A 16,952-nucleotide genomic window follows, 5' to 3' on the forward strand; every position below is an offset into this window, starting at 1 on the left:
CACAAGCCAAGTAATAGCATTGGGGGGAGATACTAAGAAAAAAACCCCTGCATATTTTGCCTCTCAGTGGCACAAAGTTTTACCTGCTCTGCAAGGCTTAGGTTTCCACAGTGTCCAGAGCAGCCGTGAGAAACCCCTGGGACATTCTTCAGGCTTCCAGAAGCCCCCAAAGTGGCACAACGATGCAGAATAGGGTTGAGAAGCAGAGCCCTCCTGGTCCCCCCTCCCCCTCCAGGCCCATCCTTGGACGTTTTGGGAGGGGAGAGCGGGTCAACATGGCCATATATGGTCATATCACCCGATAAAGGTTTAACACGTTAAAAAATATATAAACATTAATTAACTGCCACTCATTTGGGAAACCCTCCAGTGCCGTCAAGAAAGCCCTGGTTGAGAAAGTGGGGTCTGGAGAAAGTGGGGTCCCACTCCTCTGCACTTTGGAAAGGCAGAAAAACAACTTCCAATCAGCCTGCTGTGGTCAATATGTGTCCATAATTTGCCCATGACCACCCAAGACTGGTGATGCAGGATTCAAACCCAGGCCCTCTAACCACTGGTTCATGCTGCTTTCCCCCACTTGTGTTCTTGCGCTGGCATTTAGGTACCCAAGAGACGTCCTTGAGAGATCTGCCTGGTCTGAAATTGTCATGAGAAATCCTGCTGATTTGTCCTTGCCTGTAGAAATTCAATTTTTACATTCTAATGGGCACAACACAACTGCTGGGGTTGAGGTGTGCAGGGTGGAAAGGGTCCTCCTGCCACAGAGTTAAAACTCTGAAGAGTTGTTTTCTGTTTAAGTGTTCTTTTGCAAAAGTAAAAGGGAACACTTACATATCCCAGATTTTAGCTAAACCTAAAACCACTCAACTAGACATATATATATATATGGATGGATGCATACGCACCTCAACGCCGCATCTCCAGATGGGGTATCTGGGGGCATTCAAGCAAAGGGGGACTTCTTTTCTGTATTGTCAACATGCCACAAGTGTGCACTACATGGTAGGGTTGTGAGTGTCCTGCATAGTGCAGGGGGTTGGACTAGATGACCCATGAGGTCCCTTCCAACTCTATTATTCTATAATTCTGTGATTCTACAATTCTTAGATGTGCTCCTGTACCAGATGCTTCAACATGAAAGAGCCAGCGCACTACAGAGGTTAGTATGGGACGAAGATCTGGGAGGCCCAGGTTCAAATCCCCGCTCTGCCACAGAAGCTTGCTGGTTCACTGTGGGCCAGTCCCACATACTCAGACAAACCTGCCTCAGAGGGTTGTTGTGACAATAAAATGCTGGACAGGTGACAAATGTAAGCCACCTTGGGTCTCTGTTGGGGAGAAAGGTGAGGTATCGATAAATAAACACCACATGTTTGTACTTTGGGAGACACAAATGCCGGCGACTGGATTCAATTTTTTTGGGATTTATACAGTTCCACAACTGGATTCAAATTCTACAGACATGCCAGGAACGGGATTCAAATTCTGTAAAATGGGAAACAATACCCATTTAGCTTGAAAGGTAGTTGAGAGAGCGTGAAAACACGGTGGCCCAGGTCCAGCTAAAATTCAGGCATCGCTGTGGCGACCACCGGAACCAGAGAGTCCCGATGGATTCAGGCCTCTGGACCTCCAGTCTGGACCTCCTTCTTTGGCCATTAACAATTACTGGGTGACATAAGGATTTGCGAAAGAGGTGCTCTGTAAAATCTGTGAAGTATCCTGGCTAGGGTTGTGCGCTTCGGTGGCCGAAGCAGCCGTTCCACCCCGAAGCACTGCTTCGGGGTGGAACGGCTGCTTCGGCCACCGAAGCGCACAACCCTATTTCCTGGCGCTGAAAACAGAAGACAGGTTGCCAGATCGTCAGCGTGAGAGTCCCCCTAAATCCTTGTGAAAGAGCAAGGCACGGCCCGAGACTTTAAAAAACAAGGCTGCCATTTATAAGCCAGGGTATGCAATCTTCCCCGATGCCCTCTTGCCACCCGACTGCCAACTAACTACCTACTCCAGCAGGCCAAGTTTATTGAGGCAGGTCCCACGCCAGTCTCCGTCGGGTCCGACACCCAAATGGACTTTAGCACCGAGGGGAGCAGAACGTGGGCTACCATCTTGATGGCTCCCACATTTAGGCCATGGATATCCCTCCCTCCCCTGTCCAACTTATGCTGTTTCCTATAATCCAGTTACCCCCCCCCACCCCCCAATCAGGGGGTGGAGAGGATTAGAAACATCTTCCTTTTTGCCCCGCGTTTCCCCATCCAGAGATTTCTCAAGAAGAGCTTTTGTGTGTTTGTGCGTGTACGTACGAGACGGTGAGTGAGTGAAGGGGTACATTTAATTTCTCATCTGCTCTTTAGGGGTTTTTTTTGTGGGTTTTTTTTTTTAAGTACAGAGAGATAGAAGGAGAGACAGAGAGAGGGAGGGGGAGAAGTCTGTTTTGCCTGCAAGGCAATATTTCTGGAGCCAATAGGAATGTAGCATCCACCCTTCCCTACTCTCTAATTAAAGGGTTTAAGCAAGCTGGCTGGGTAAGATTTCTTACACATTTTCCCTGGAGGAGGACAGGAGCAACAGCTATTACTGGAGCAATGACTGAGTAAGCCTACTCAGGAGGAGGAGAGGAGGAGGAGGAGGAGGAGGAGGGCTGTATTTGCCCAAAGCCAGAAGCCACCTTGCCTACTGTGTTTAGTTTTCATTGCTGACCGGGTGGATCTTCCGTTGGCGGGACCCCCTTCCTCACCATGAGCGGCTCCTTCGACAAGAAGATCACCAGCATCTTGACGGACATCTCCAGCTCCTTGAGTTGCCATGCGGCCACCAAGGACTCCCCCACGCTCCCCGAATCGTCCATCACGGATCTGGGTTACTACAGCGCTCCGCACAACCAGCACGAATATTACCCCAGCCAGCCTTACACCCAACCGATGAATCACTACGCATACCACCCCCAGTTTAACCTGAACGGATTAGGGGGCGCTGGGACCTACTCCCCCAAGTCTGATTACCCCTACAGCACTTCGTACCGGCAGTATGGATCTTTCCGGGACCAGCAGTTGCCCAGCCAAGAAGCAGGTAAGAACGCTTTTCATGATTGCCAAGCAGTCTGGAGGATGTAAGTCCGACTGGAAATGAACGGAGAGAGCTGTTTTTGATGGGCCTTGAGAAACCCCTGCATCGTGGAATCTCTTTCCCCCTTCCTCCCTTGGAAGCATGTGTGGAGGGAGGGTGCCCTGATGTCCCTGGTTAATACCAGACAATACTACTGTTGAATTGACAAGTCCCCCTTTGCTCGAATGCCCCCCATCCGGAGGACCCAGGACCCAGTTTGATCCTAACCACGAACCTCTGGAAAGAAGTTACATGTGCACTTTCTGTCCTTCAAGCTCTGCGCACTGAATCGGTACACTTGTGTCATTCTCAAATCCCCTGCCACATCAGTAGCATTATCGTTCCATAACAAGGAATCGACAAATTGGGACTCAATGTGGGTGACACTCTTCTCCCACCGAGACGCAATCCACTCATTCTCAAAATGAAAAACCCTAAATTTAGCTAAGAAAACACTACCTTGTTTTAGCCTGATTCCATTGCCGTACATATCACACAAAATTGACCGGGGTATAGATTGTGGATAGCAAAGTCCATCACGGAGAACTCAGAGCTATGTAACATTTAGTTCTTTGTTAAGCTGCAATGTACGGGTTAAATTAGTAGTCAACTGGTCAGGGGGTTTTCCATTCTGGAATGAGGAGAAAATGAGTTGGAGCTCCCCCCCACAATTACATTTCTTGAGTTAACACCAAGGAAGATTATTTTGAGAAAAATAAATGGTTTAGCAAGAAGAGAGTTTTTTGAGATCACCATGAGAGAGGAAAAGCTCCAGTTCATGAAAGATTGTGAACATGTTTGTGCATTTAGGTTTCAGCTTGTTCTTTATAAATTGTGTACCAGTGGACTGTTGTACGGAGACCTAGGATTCCTTCTTTTGTTTAACAGAGGATTGGATTTTTGCTGGCAACAAACATACGGCTAATTCTGTAACCTTTTTTAAAGGCAAAAAAGAGCGTGTTTTCTCCCCCTTCAGAAAATAAGCCTCAGGTTTGTTCTGTCTTTGCAAAGTTTCCAAATATTTATTATCTCTCAGTGGCTTCCGCCCCCCCCCCCTCTCCCACTCATGCAAACAGACTGCAGAACTTGGCTGTTTTCTTCTTGAAGTCGTGAGCCGTTCAAAATCCAAAACCCTGAGACTGTGGAGCATTCCATTTTGGTTGTGTCAGTGAAAAAAAAACAATAGGGAAAGGGTCACTTTAACACTAGAAGATGGAAAAACAAATTATATTTCGGACAGTTTGGTCAGAAGATGGTGTGGCTTGCCTTCTTAAAGTGTACGTGATAAAATGAAAGGGCCAATTGGGAAGGGGGGAAGCCAGTACAGCTCCCTCTCGTACAAGTAAATGTGTTGCAGACAGGTGTGTGAAGGTGAGAAATGTTTCTGTATGGAAGCAAAACTGTGACGTTGATAAGTTAAAAGACCCAAAATATTCAAGATATTTGGATATTCAAGGCCTACAATTCATGCCCTCACTCCCCACAAATATTTCAGGAAGGGACCGGGGGGGGGGGGGTTGTGGTTCCCCATGTTACCAGCCAATACTTCCTGGCAAGAAAAAAAAATCAGGGAGTGAAGTGAGACAAATAAACCGACAGCTGTAAAAAAAAAAAGTATAAGTGATGTAAAATGGAAGAGGAACAGCGCAGTAAAATGTGGGAGCAATGAGGCATAAGTTAGATCAAAACCAGCTAGGCCTAAACCGAGTTTTGTAAATGGTAAAAAATATATACATACATCTATTTTAAAAGAGAAAACCGAATGGAGAGGGACAAAAAGAGCAAATTGGAGTTCAAGAAAGGAGGGCAACCGCGGTCCGAGAATCAAGCAATGGAAAAACAAAACAAAACAAAAAAACAAAGAAATTCCAAGTGAAAAAAAGAGAAAAGAACAGAAACTGACAAAAGATAAAAGATTCTTCAAGGAGTTGATTATTTTTTCTCACAATCCGCCTCTGTAGTTCTCTGTTCAGCAGAATGCAACAAGAGTAAGGTGACCAGATTGTCCCACTTTTGGAGTGACATCTGGGGGTACCTGGCAAATTGTACTTGCGTTGAAATTTAAAAATATATATTACAATACTATTTTTGCGTTCTACGTGTTCTATGAAACTTTTTGTCTTATATAGACCAAATTTTAAATCAAGAACCCCCCCCCCCCCAGTCAATGGTGTCCCGCTTTACCAATGTTAAAATTTGGTCACCTTAAAAGAGTCTTGAACACTGCATGGGGGGGGGGATCTTAGCCTTTTAAAATTCTTAAACCATTCTGATGTTGAGTCTGTTTTATGCATCAAATACGATCATAGCAATGATCTACAGGCCTGTGTTAATCCCAGTTTTCCCCCAAATCCCTCTGGTCCTAAAAGACGTGATTTTGCAGTAGAAGTTATTGGAGGGGATGATACGGGATTCTGGGAATTGCCTGTCTGCATCCAGCACTTTTCAAACTGCTGGTGTATGAGAGATCCAAAAGAGAGATCAGAAAGACGCTGATGTAGCCGGGTCACGTTGGAGTTCTGTGTTTTAGGGTGCCATTAAATTACAATTTGAGGGTTGGGAGTTTGGGGGAGACGCGTGTCTGCATTTAGCCCGATGGAACAGAAAGAGGTTGTAGCAGACCAGTCACCATATGATTTGCTTCCATACACCATTCTGGAGTTACAGAAAACGACCTTTCTCAAAGATCCACTTCATCTGTAAATGGAATAAAGCAAAGCAAAATAGGGCCCTGGAATCTTTCCTCGTAGCAAGATTCCATTCATTCTCATCTCCAAAAGGCTGAGAATTTGGATTTTGCCACTGGAAAATCTTTGCACCCTCCAAATTGTATGGAAGATTTCGTAACAGCCAGAACCTCAGAGAACCTTTGACAATTTCTTTTTTTTTCAAGTGTTGATTTGCTAAGGTTCCCGAGTCTAACTTTAGTTTCCCTGTTTTCTTCCTTTTCCCTCCCACCCGCCTCTCCAGTTTCAGTGAAAGAAGAACCAGAACCAGAAGTGCGCATGGTAAACGGGAAGCCCAAAAAAATCCGAAAGCCGCGGACGATTTATTCCAGCTACCAGCTGGCCGCGTTACAAAGGAGATTCCAGAAGGCGCAGTACCTGGCGTTGCCAGAGAGGGCAGAGCTGGCCGCACAACTCGGACTCACCCAGACTCAGGTAAGACCCAGGAACAAAACAAAATGCCAGACTCCACTTTTGTCTTTCAGCCTGGAAACTGGCGGGGATGGGGGCCTGGGGCTGCAGTCACATCTTGGGCACTTGCCCAGTTCCATGGGCTTAGATGGGAGAGCCGGTTTGCAAGCAGGCAGGAGCCAAACCAAATATCACCAAACCCACGTAATAATTTCAGGCGTCTGGATCCAGCTCACTTGCTCTCAAGAAGGCCTCTCTCCTTGACTTCATGACACTTTTCATCAGTCAGCATCCCACTCCATTCATCCAAAACTAAAAACCTGCAGCCAAAAATCAGAGTCGATGGCTTTGAACCAATATCTGAAATCTGCAGGTTTTTTCCCGACACTCAGCTCTCTATTGAATCCCTGGGACCCATGTGCAGACTTAACCCTCTCGGCCTGGCACCTCCAACTCCAATTTGAGCGTTTTTATCCCCACCTGCGTCAATCCTTTGGTAGTTGTGCCTGTTATCCGCCCTCTCTCCAGTGACACTCTCCCAAGAGTGCTCTGCAGTGCTCAGAAAACTGGGCCAATGTACCAAGGTGAGGGTCCAAATCTCTGACTCCCCACCCATGGACTCGAGGATGGACTGTGGCTCTGAGATCTGGCTGGAGAGGGTAGGAGGACAGCACCAGAAAACCTGTGGGTGGAGTTCGGCAACTATGTGAGTCTGCATCTTCTCCTTAGGCCTCCTGAATGAAGTGAGGCGGAAGTTGTCAGGGATGGAGGGAGGCCAAACCTTCCTTTGGCTTGTAGATGAGCTGCTGAGTGTTTTGGAGGTTGCCTTGGGAAATAGGGAGTAGGCAATTGCTTAGGCGTGATAGGAAACCAACGTACACCTCCAGATTTTTCTTTCTTCTGAGGCCTTCCCAATGTCATTCGTCAAGGTCTTTGTTCTTCAAAGGTTCAGATGAGGCAGAGCCAACTGTGACGGGGCTGGTGGACCTTCTAGGGGGCAGGGCTTTGGTGCCTTGAAACACAAACTACTAGCAAAGGGAGAAGAATCAGCAAGGCAGATTGTCAGCTGGTGCTGAACAAGTTTAGGGGAATGGAATCAGGAATAACAAAGGACTGGCAGGTGCTGGCTGTTGATGGATGGGGTTTCATTGGCATTAAGGCTCACCATCCAAGACTCAGGCCCTAGTACTTGTGATAAGGAAGAGACGTATGTCTTCCTGAGCACGTGCAAAGTACTTTTTGCTCTAGCCTGACTTTCTGCACACTCCTTTTTCAGGTCTCTGGAGTTCAGAGGTGGTTTCAGAGGCAGGCTTGGGCCTGTGTGCCACTCTTTTCTTCCAAAGCAGCTACTGTCTGCAAATCCTAAACTAGCACAGCAAGATTTGGTTCCAGTTGTCCCCCAAAGGCAGCCTAAACTGATTTCTCTAATCCTCTCGCAACACGGAAAATGTTTTCTGGGAAGCCAGCCTCTTGCTGAGCATGCCAGAGGAACTCACCCGCAGATTCACATTCTAGGCTGTGGCAAGACTAGTCCTTTGACTGTGGCACTGAAGAAGGTTTCTTCTCAGAAATGTGTTACGACAGCATTACAAACGAAGAGACCGGTTGGACCAGAAGGCTTGCAAAGGGCCGTGCTGTCCAGCTCTTCCTAAGGACCAAACCACGCAGTACGTGGGAGGACAGTGATCAGATCTCCTCAGGTTTCATCTGCGGGCTGGAGCTGGAGAGAGGGGTTGATCCTGTCCTCGTGCTATTTCTCTGACAGAAATTGCTTCCCCTTTCAGCTGTTTGCCACCGCCAAGAGGAGAAACATGTATCCCTTCCTCACAGCTCTAGAGAGAAGGCAGTTTCTGTTTTGGACATGGTGGACAGGTCCCCAGCGGTTTGGCCCTGATCCGAACCGGAGCCCCCTCCTGCATGCCTAATTCTAAAAGAAAACTTTGAGAGACCACATCACAAATTTCGTCCTCAAATTTTCCCCTCCAGCACGACACTCACGTAAACTGGGGAATTCCATCAAGTTCTTTCCTGTGGAAGTTTCAGACCCCCCCCCCCAAAAAAAAATAACAACAACAACAAGAATAACATTTGATCCAATTTTTTTTCCTGATTAGCATTTGGGGTAGCAGAAGCATCAGGGCAGGGGTAATCAAACTGCGGCCCTCCAGATGTCCATGGACTACAATTCCCAGGAGCCCCCTGCCAGTATTCGCTGGCAGGTGGTTCCTGGGAATTGTAGTCCATGGACATCTGGAGGGCCGCAGTTTGACTACCCCTGCGATCAGGGTGTAAGAGTAGAAATCCTGCTTCCACTGTTTAATTCAGACTCACTGGAAGGCTCCAGGATCCAGGTGTGAGGAGGAATAGGACACAGGGAGATGGAAGACCTGAGACAGAGAGAAGCCAAAAAGAATTTCTTTCATCTCCCTTTCTAAACCCTGGAATCTTTTTTGCATGCAATTGAAGACCAAAGAACAACGTACTTTGGGACATCTTTTATTCATTGTGAAGCAACCAGTGTCTCCTACCCTCTTCACAAACATCTGGGGCTAAGGTGAAAGGTTACCACACAAACTGAAATTGTAACATTTTCTAAAAAAACATGTTTAAAAAAATGCCACAGTCTTCATAGCTATAGCCTATGGGAAAATTAGATTCAGAATTCAAAGCAAATTCCACAATCCTTTTCCTAATTCACCGTGTTCTGTCACAATCCATTTCCCCCCTGTACTTTCTAGTTTAGCAGAACAGTTTAGCAAAACGTTCCCCATTTGTATATATATATATCTTTCCCCGCTTAAGTCAACTGTGAGGTAAATCTGGGCTCCACTTGGAACTGAAATAAAATTTCATTTCTCTTTAAAAACTGGAGATTTTTAAAAGAAATGAAGAATTCAATCTTGAATAAAAAGTCACATGTTCCTCAAACATCTAAAGCAAATTTGACGTGTCACTATTAAACAAAATTGCCTTTTTAATGCGTTGCAGCGGTTTGGTCTAGATGACCCTGGAGATCCAACTCTATGATTCTAGGGAAATGTTCTGTATTAACTTGCCAAATTCAGTACTATGTTTTCGGGGGGGGGGGGAGGCTGAACTGGGAGAATATGCATTTTGAATCTTGGCTAGCAAACACCAGGCACACAATTTTAGATTTTCTTTCCCCATATCTGTTTTGGCCTGGATTCTGATCTCACCCACATGGACCCAGATTCAAATCCGTGTCCTGCTTGTTTGGCCTTAAGGAGGTCAACAAGGGATGTTAGGAATGTGAAGCCGGCCACATGCACGGATGGTAACAACAAGGCCTTTTTTATAAGCCAGCCTTTGTAATTGCCTTGATCTAAATAGAACAGGGAGGCTTGCGTGCTTCCGGGTTCTGGAAAGCCAGGAGCGCTGTGGCGTCGTGGTGGCCACCTCAGAGGACCGAAAATTGCAGCCAGTAAAATGTCCTTGGGACAAATGGGTGGATAGGATTTTTGTTTATGCAGGTGTTGATGGCCAGGAAGGAATTTCCCCCTCAGGTCAGATTGGAGTGGTTTTCGTACAGCAATGTAATGCTTGGCTCACTCACGTGAGTCACCTATAACTTGTCGCTCTGTAGGATGGTTTTGGCTCATGCCGGCACTGAGGCTCCTGTGATTATCAGAAAGGAATTTTTCTCCCAGGTCAGATTGGATAGCATGTGACCCAGGAGGGATTTGGGCTTTTCTGTAGGGCAATGTTTTGAGTCCCTCGCCTTAGTCATCTGTACTCTTTATTCTATAGGTCCTTTTCTGGTTTTCCAATCATCTAACAACAGCTTGTGAGGTAACGTGGAGAGTAGCTGACCCAAGATCACCTACCCAGTGAGATTCTTGGCTGTGTGAGGATTAGAACCTGGGTCCCCCCATCAGCTCTCTCTTCTTAACACCTAGCGTCAAATCCCCACTCCTCCATTAAGCTTTTTGGCTGTCCCACACCCTCAGCTTGGCCTACCTTACAGGATTGTTGTAAGAATAACAGGGGGAGCCACAAACACTGCCCTTATGCCTTGAAAGAAAAGCAGAACTTAAAAAAAAATGCTCGATAACTCCTTATTGTCAAATGGAACCTCGCCAAATGGCCTTGATAAAATGAAGGCTTTATGTAGTCTTCCGATACATTTTTCTCCAGTTGTGGCACAGATTTATGCTTTGGGAATTGTTGGACTTTCTTTACAAGGTGTTTGTAATTGGCAGGGATGAGACATCTTTGTGTATAGGCACTGTGTCTGTGTGTGCGTGTGCATTTGTGTCTCCTGGGATTTTTGTGGAAGTATATCAGAGATGAGAAAAGACCTTTCCTTAAAGCACACAACCGTGCACCCACAGAAAGAGTCCTGTGGAGCCTGGGACATCTTGGATGCGCCGACTGATGTGCTTTTCCTTTGGACATGAGGGGGAGCTATTCCTTTTATCTTGGCAGAACTGAACTCTTGGGATCTATCTAGTAGTTTAATCCACTTGCTTCTGCGCCCCTGTAAATGCACAGCAGCGTTCTTCTGTGTCAGTTCCCTCCCGAGATTCATTTGGGACCATTCCTGGCACTTCAGTGGCACCTGCTAAGAGACCCGAGACAGCAAAGCTGAACCACGATCCAGCTGGTCTCCAGCAGAATTGCACCACGTCAGTCTCTGTCCTGTGCGTGCTCATTCACTAGTGCCCGGCTCGCCAAGCACATCTGGCCTGTCTGCCCTGGAACTTCATCTCATCCTTCTCCGTAAGGAAGAGCCAAACATGAAGCACTCAGGGAGAACTCTGGCTGGCTTCATCCAATTTGTTCAGTTCATTCATGGCTTCACAATCCATCATTTCAATATTTAATTAATTAACCAGCAATGCCTACTTAAGGGTACAGTTTGTTAGACTGGAAACCTAATCGCTTCACACCAACAGGTTGCCAACTTCATGGCTCCAGTCACCTGTGTGTGTATATATGCTTGGGGGGGGGATCTATTCCCCAACCCCACAACGTGGCTCTTTCACAACTCAGCCAAGGCTTCATACTGCTCCTTCCTTCCCCCCCTCCTTGTTTTGACCACAGGGAGTTTCTCCCTCCTTTGCTCCTCTCCTCCCCGCCTACCACCCACTTTCTTTCGTCCTTCTTGTGCTGCTCTTGGGAAGTAGGGCACAAATGCCGTCATGTCCTGGAAGCGCTATCAAAAAAGGGTTGCAAGCCTACTGGGGCCACCCTCCCAGCCCCACCCTGCATTTCAACACCCCATCTCAACCCAGATGCTTTTGGCAGTCGCCGCTGAAGGCTTGTAAAAGGCCTGACAGCTCTAGTCACAAAAGTCTTTCCCCCCCTGAAACCAGGCCGGGAAGCCTTGCTTGGTTCAGCAAATGGGCTGGCCCAGAGATGCCAGCCGCCAGGTGGGACCTGGGGATTCTCTGGGAGTACAGCTCATCCCCAGGATGCAGAAATGGAGGCAATGGATGCTTTGGGGAGGGGGGGGGGACTCTGATATTGGGCCTTGCTGAGTTCCCTGTCCTCTCCAGGCTTCCCCCCCCCCCCTAATCCCTTGCTGGTGATCTGGCAGCCTTAGGCCAGCACCATGACTGTGCTTTTGGAAAGGAAGGGAGAGGGCATCTCCTCAGAGGAAGGCTCTGTGGAAACAGGTGAGGCCTAGTTTTGGTGCCTTTTGGAAAAGTGTCAGGGTTTCCTCCCTGTGGCCTGACAGGTTCCGGACAGCCGCATGACAGACAGAAATGAAACAAATCAGGCTTTCCCTTTCCCTTTGAGACTTCACTGAGGAAAGAGGACACGGTCAAGTAGGAAGGGACATCTGTGTTTCTTTTTAAAATGGAAACCGCCTCTTGTTCCACCTTCCTACAATTGCGGAGATGAACGTTCTTAGAGGTTTTATTTTATCCACTGCTTCCCAGCTGATCTCCAACCCTCACAGAGAAAAAGACTCTGCAAACATTATCAAAGCAGGCCCTGTTTCCCCCACCTTAGGCATCTGTGTCCTCCATAGAGATAGGATTTCTTCCTCTTTCGTTATTTTAAAAGAGGTGTTCAAGAACACCAAAGTCCCCAGTTACAGAAGACACACTGAGGGAAATGGATTCCCTATAAGATCAGCAACAAGGATATTCTTTTTCAATAAGTGCCAAGGTTGAAAACAAAAGCCAAAGCTGAAGCCAGTAGATCTAGGCTCAAATTAAACCCAAATTCTGTGGCCACCATGGCTCTGTTGTAAGGTATCTGGGATGCCACCCCAACAACAGAGTCTGCTGTAGTGAACCTGTGGTGTATACTTTGTGGGGCTTTGGGGGGGGGGGTAGAAATTGCCATCAAGTTACACCTGACCTATGGCAACCCACGGCAGTTTTATAAGACAAAGGTGTGGGCTTTTAGAAGTTGTCAGTTTACTACTAGTAGTAGTTCAAAGCCCCAATCCAGAACTGCAAAACCAGAATCCAGTGGTAATTAGAATCCACTTTAAGTCCAACAAAGTTTTATTCAAGGTATACATTTTCATGTGCATGCACACTTCTTCAGATACTAATCCAGAGGTTTGTGGGACGCAGCACACAGAGTGGGGCTCCCCATCCTCCTCCTTTGTCCCTCAAAAAGCCATCTAAGCAGTTATGGCTAGATTAACGCCATATCTGAAAAACAGGCATAATGATAGATAATACAGTAATCTTCTTTGTTAAATATCAAATAATGTTAAGGTTCAGATGTGGCACAATTTATGTTAAGTATTTGATTTGAAGAGAAGAGAGGGGGTTAGATCTTTATTGATCTATATTTGATTCAATCGTATGATGGTTCCCAAAATGCTATGTATAATTTCTTTCTTTCTTTCTTTCTTTCTTTCTTTCTTTCTTTCTTTCTTTCTTTCTTTCTTTCTTTCTTTCTTTCTTTCTTTCTTTCTTTCTTTCTTTCTTTCTTTCTGTTTAGCTTCTGAGAACCTTCTGTTCTGTATTTTCTTGAAAAAAAACTTATAATTTTTTAAAAAGATTCTGGCCAGCTTGCATCAAAGGTTCTAGTGCAGCAGAAAAAAGGGCCTGCCAGAATAGCAGTCTTGGAAAGGGGGCTCTCTATGATTCTGGTTGTTAGCATGTATTTTGCTTGGCAGCTGACTGAGGAGGGCTGCAGTTCAACAACTTCTCTGAAAATGCTGCAGTGGGAATGCTCCCTGTGCTAAGGGAGAGGTTATTCTTGGGAAGGGAAAAAGCATCGGTTCTCCACCCCAGCCCTTGAATCTGTTTACAAAGCCAGGCATAGACTTCTTCTTTTTTTAAAGTACACACACCTGTCCCCAGGGACATGAAGCCGTCCCCAATTTCACTGTTTCTTTCTTTCTTCAGGTAAAAATCTGGTTCCAGAACCGAAGGTCCAAGTTCAAGAAGCTGTACAAAAATGGTGAGGTCCCCCTGGAACACAGTCCCAATAACAGTGACTCCATGGCTTGCAATTCTCCACCCTCGCCCACCCTCTGGGACAGTAACACCCACAACAATCCAGCCAGCAGGAACCAACTTCCCCAGCCACTTTCATACAACTCCCCGCCAAGCTATCTGGAGGACCATAACTCTTGGTACCACCACCAAAACCTGACTGGGCCTCACATACAGCAGCAAGGACCTCCGCCCACTTCTGGCTCGATGCATCACCCGTCTCCAGGGCCTCCTCCCAATCCCGGAGCGGTGTATTAACCTTCTTTGCCTCCTGGATGAAACCAGTGGAGCAGGAAAAATGGAATGAGGGAGAAAGAGGAAGGGAGACAGAGAGGGAGAAACAGACACACAGCAACAAGTCAAGACGCTTTGATGTGTTTTGTAGGACATGTACACATTCCAGCTCATCTCAGGAACAAGTGAACTGCGACAGGGTTAAGATGCTGGGGAGATGAAAAAAGAAACAGGAGGAAAGCATCAGGGAGGAGAGAACTTGAGCTCCACATTCTATGGGAATTAATTTGGTTTTCACCCAAACGACGCTACCGAGCCACCCCTTTCTGCGTGGTTTCTCCGTGGGCAATTTCTTCTCCACTGCCAAAGCTAGCTTCATGCAGAAGACACCTGACTGTCTTGGTGGGAGAAGAGCCAAGACTCGTACCACACAATGCCAGGGTTTCAAACAGAAAGTAGAAGACCGGTTTCCCCCACCCTTTCTCTTTGTTTGTTCAGCATGTCGGTTAAGCTTCCCAAGCAAAATGGTTTTTAGAGAGGTGTCATCTTGAGGCCCGTGAAAAAGCTGGCAGGACTTCAAAAGCCGTCATCCGTAGTGGGATCAGGCTGTTGTTACTCACCCGTGCAAACACGGAGCAGGGGATGATTCAACAAATGCATCTCTCTTTCTTTTCTTGTTTGCCTCCCGCAAATAATATCCTGTTAACAATTTAAAAGTCAGTTCAAGATAAGGTGACCACATTGTCCCACTTTTGGAGGGACATCTGGGGGTACCTGGCAAATTGTACTTATGTTGAAATTGAAATATATATATTACAATACTATTTTTGCGTTCTATGCGTTCTATGAAACTTTTTGTTGTTCCATATAGACCAAATTTTTAATCAAGACCCCCCCTCCCCCGGGTCAATGGTGTCCCGCTTTACCAATGTTAAAATCTGGTCACCTTTTAAAGAAAGCTTGGTGAGAAATTGTCACCAAGATGGTTTTTGTTTTTTAAAGAGAGTTTTAGAGCTAAATCAAGTTCCTTAAAAAAGTATATATGATACAGAACTGGACCGTATGTCTTTAGAAAAAGCTGCCTTGGAGAACTGGTGGTTATGTAGGAAAAGGGAAACACTCAGAGCACAGTAGAAAGGAGGGATTCTGAGCTCAGGCTGTTTCATACCAGAACCCCTCCAGGTGATATACAAGATCAGGAAAACCAGTTTAGGAGATCTGAGAACCAGTTCTTCCACTAGCATGAATCTGCTGTGTTAAAAAGTCCCAATACAGAAAGAAAAGTAACATTCTGTTCTGGCAGACAAGTCCAAGTTTAATCAGGGCAATGATTTGGCTTGTGGGGTCAGATGCACATGGGTGCTCATTTGTGAGGGCTCCAAGGCAGCTCTGGGGGAGGAGTAATTTGCACATGAAAAACTGCCAGGGGAAGAAGGTCAACCCCTTCTTCCCCAACGGTCCTGACCTAAATCCCTCCCACACCTTCTTTCAAAACTTTAAAAGTAATAACGTTGGCAGGTGATCTCTGCCTATCAGGTCCAAGTTTACCTTTGGGTACTGGGAACTGAGGGAACAAAGCCAAGTCCTAGCACTGAATGAGGTAGTGGGGAGGAAAATGCTGATGTTCATAGCACTGCCAATCGGAGGACGGTCTTTTGGGAAGTAAACTGACACCCCATTTACAAAGGATTAAGAAGGCAAAGGTTCAGATCCTCGTTTGACACCTGCTGATGCTAAAGACTGGAGAGGAAGAAAAAAGATGGGGGGGGGGGGATCTGATATCACGTATTTTTACTCAAGGTTTACACCATATTAGTAGCCCAAATTCATATTGGGGTCAGACATAGAAACCCTTACCAGATTCTTGGTTTTTTATATTCTAAACTATTGGTGTGTGTGTGTGTGTTTTTAAAAAAATTACATTTATGTCAGTTCCAAACAAGAGGCTTTGATTCTGCATCATCATTACAACCCAGATATATGTTTCTTTGTGTATCTGACATCAATTGATATCACATTTGACCTTTAGGGTTTTTAAGGGGCTGGACAGGGGAGAAATGTTTATTTAAAAAAAATTTAGGAAGATATTTAAAACACGTTGGGGGATGATCTAAGTTATTTTTGTTGTTGTTGAAAAGGAAAAAGAAAATTGCTAGTTGTTTTAAGTGTTGCTCTTCTCATGCAATTTTAAGCTACTGTCAAAGCAGAGAGCTTATTTTTTTAAAAAAAGAAACCAGAACAAATCCATCTTTAATATTTTTAAAAAATAAATAAATAATGGTGTGTATGTGGTTTGTTTTTTAAAAAGAGCTTCCGCTTTAATAAGCATTCTCTTGTGTTGTACAGTCTCAAGGTTGCTATTTATGTTACCTTGTATAATACATGAAAAAGGGAGAAGAGAAATGTAAATATGGCCGATTTGTATAGAGCTTATTTCAAAGTTTTAAAAAGTATCTTTTTCTTGTTTTTTTAAAAAAACGGCTTGTGAGAGGGGGAGGAGGAAAAAAAAAACAGCATCTCATTGAGATAAAAACTGTGTTCCAGCTTCCTTTCTGCTTTGATAGTGAACAGAAACTTTATGTATAATGTTAATAAAAAATATTTTAAACCTTGCAAGACAATGCTTTTGTTACCCTTCAAAATGCGGCATCGGAGAGGAGACTGATGGCTTTTTGCTGATCTGGGGTTGCAAACGTTTGCATCGTCCTTCCAGCAATTCTTGTGCTTCCCTGGAATTCTACATTTGTGCTCAAAGCAGACAGAAGCCTTTCTTGTAGTCTTGGGTAGCCTCAGTTTGCCTTAGGGCTGTGCAGCAAAGGGAGAAGGGATTTAACCCTTCAACCTCCACTCCAGTTCACTACTGAAAATTTGCTCTCTTGCTTTGCGATTAACATTTTAAAGGGATAGGCACAATTTTTTAAACACTTTAAAATGCTTACAACAAAGGAGGGATCCCTGTTTAGAATAGAGAAACAGAGTGCAGGCTGAAAAGTTCAAGCTCCTCTCGCCCTTCCCTGCATGCCCCCAAGGCAAACTGCTAAAC

At 45.6% G+C, this 16,952-nt stretch overlaps 1 protein-coding gene across 1 annotated transcript; it reads left to right on the forward strand.

The window, feature by feature from the left end:
- The first annotated feature begins 2,543 nt into the window (after positions 1–2,543).
- On the forward strand, positions 2,544–15,816 carry DLX3 (distal-less homeobox 3). The gene is made up of 3 exons (XM_077314801.1): positions 2,544–3,072; positions 6,079–6,269; positions 13,586–15,816. Exons 1-3 carry the CDS (start codon positions 2,742–2,744, stop codon positions 13,931–13,933), a joined length of 870 nt encoding a protein of 289 aa, XP_077170916.1. The 5' UTR covers positions 2,544–2,741; the 3' UTR covers positions 13,934–15,816.
- The last annotated feature ends 1,136 nt before the right edge of the window (positions 15,817–16,952 follow it).

The sequence above is a fragment of the Paroedura picta genome, chromosome 16 (genome assembly GCF_049243985.1).
Source record: "Paroedura picta isolate Pp20150507F chromosome 16, Ppicta_v3.0, whole genome shotgun sequence".
Classification (NCBI taxonomy): domain Eukaryota; kingdom Metazoa; phylum Chordata; class Lepidosauria; order Squamata; family Gekkonidae; genus Paroedura; species Paroedura picta.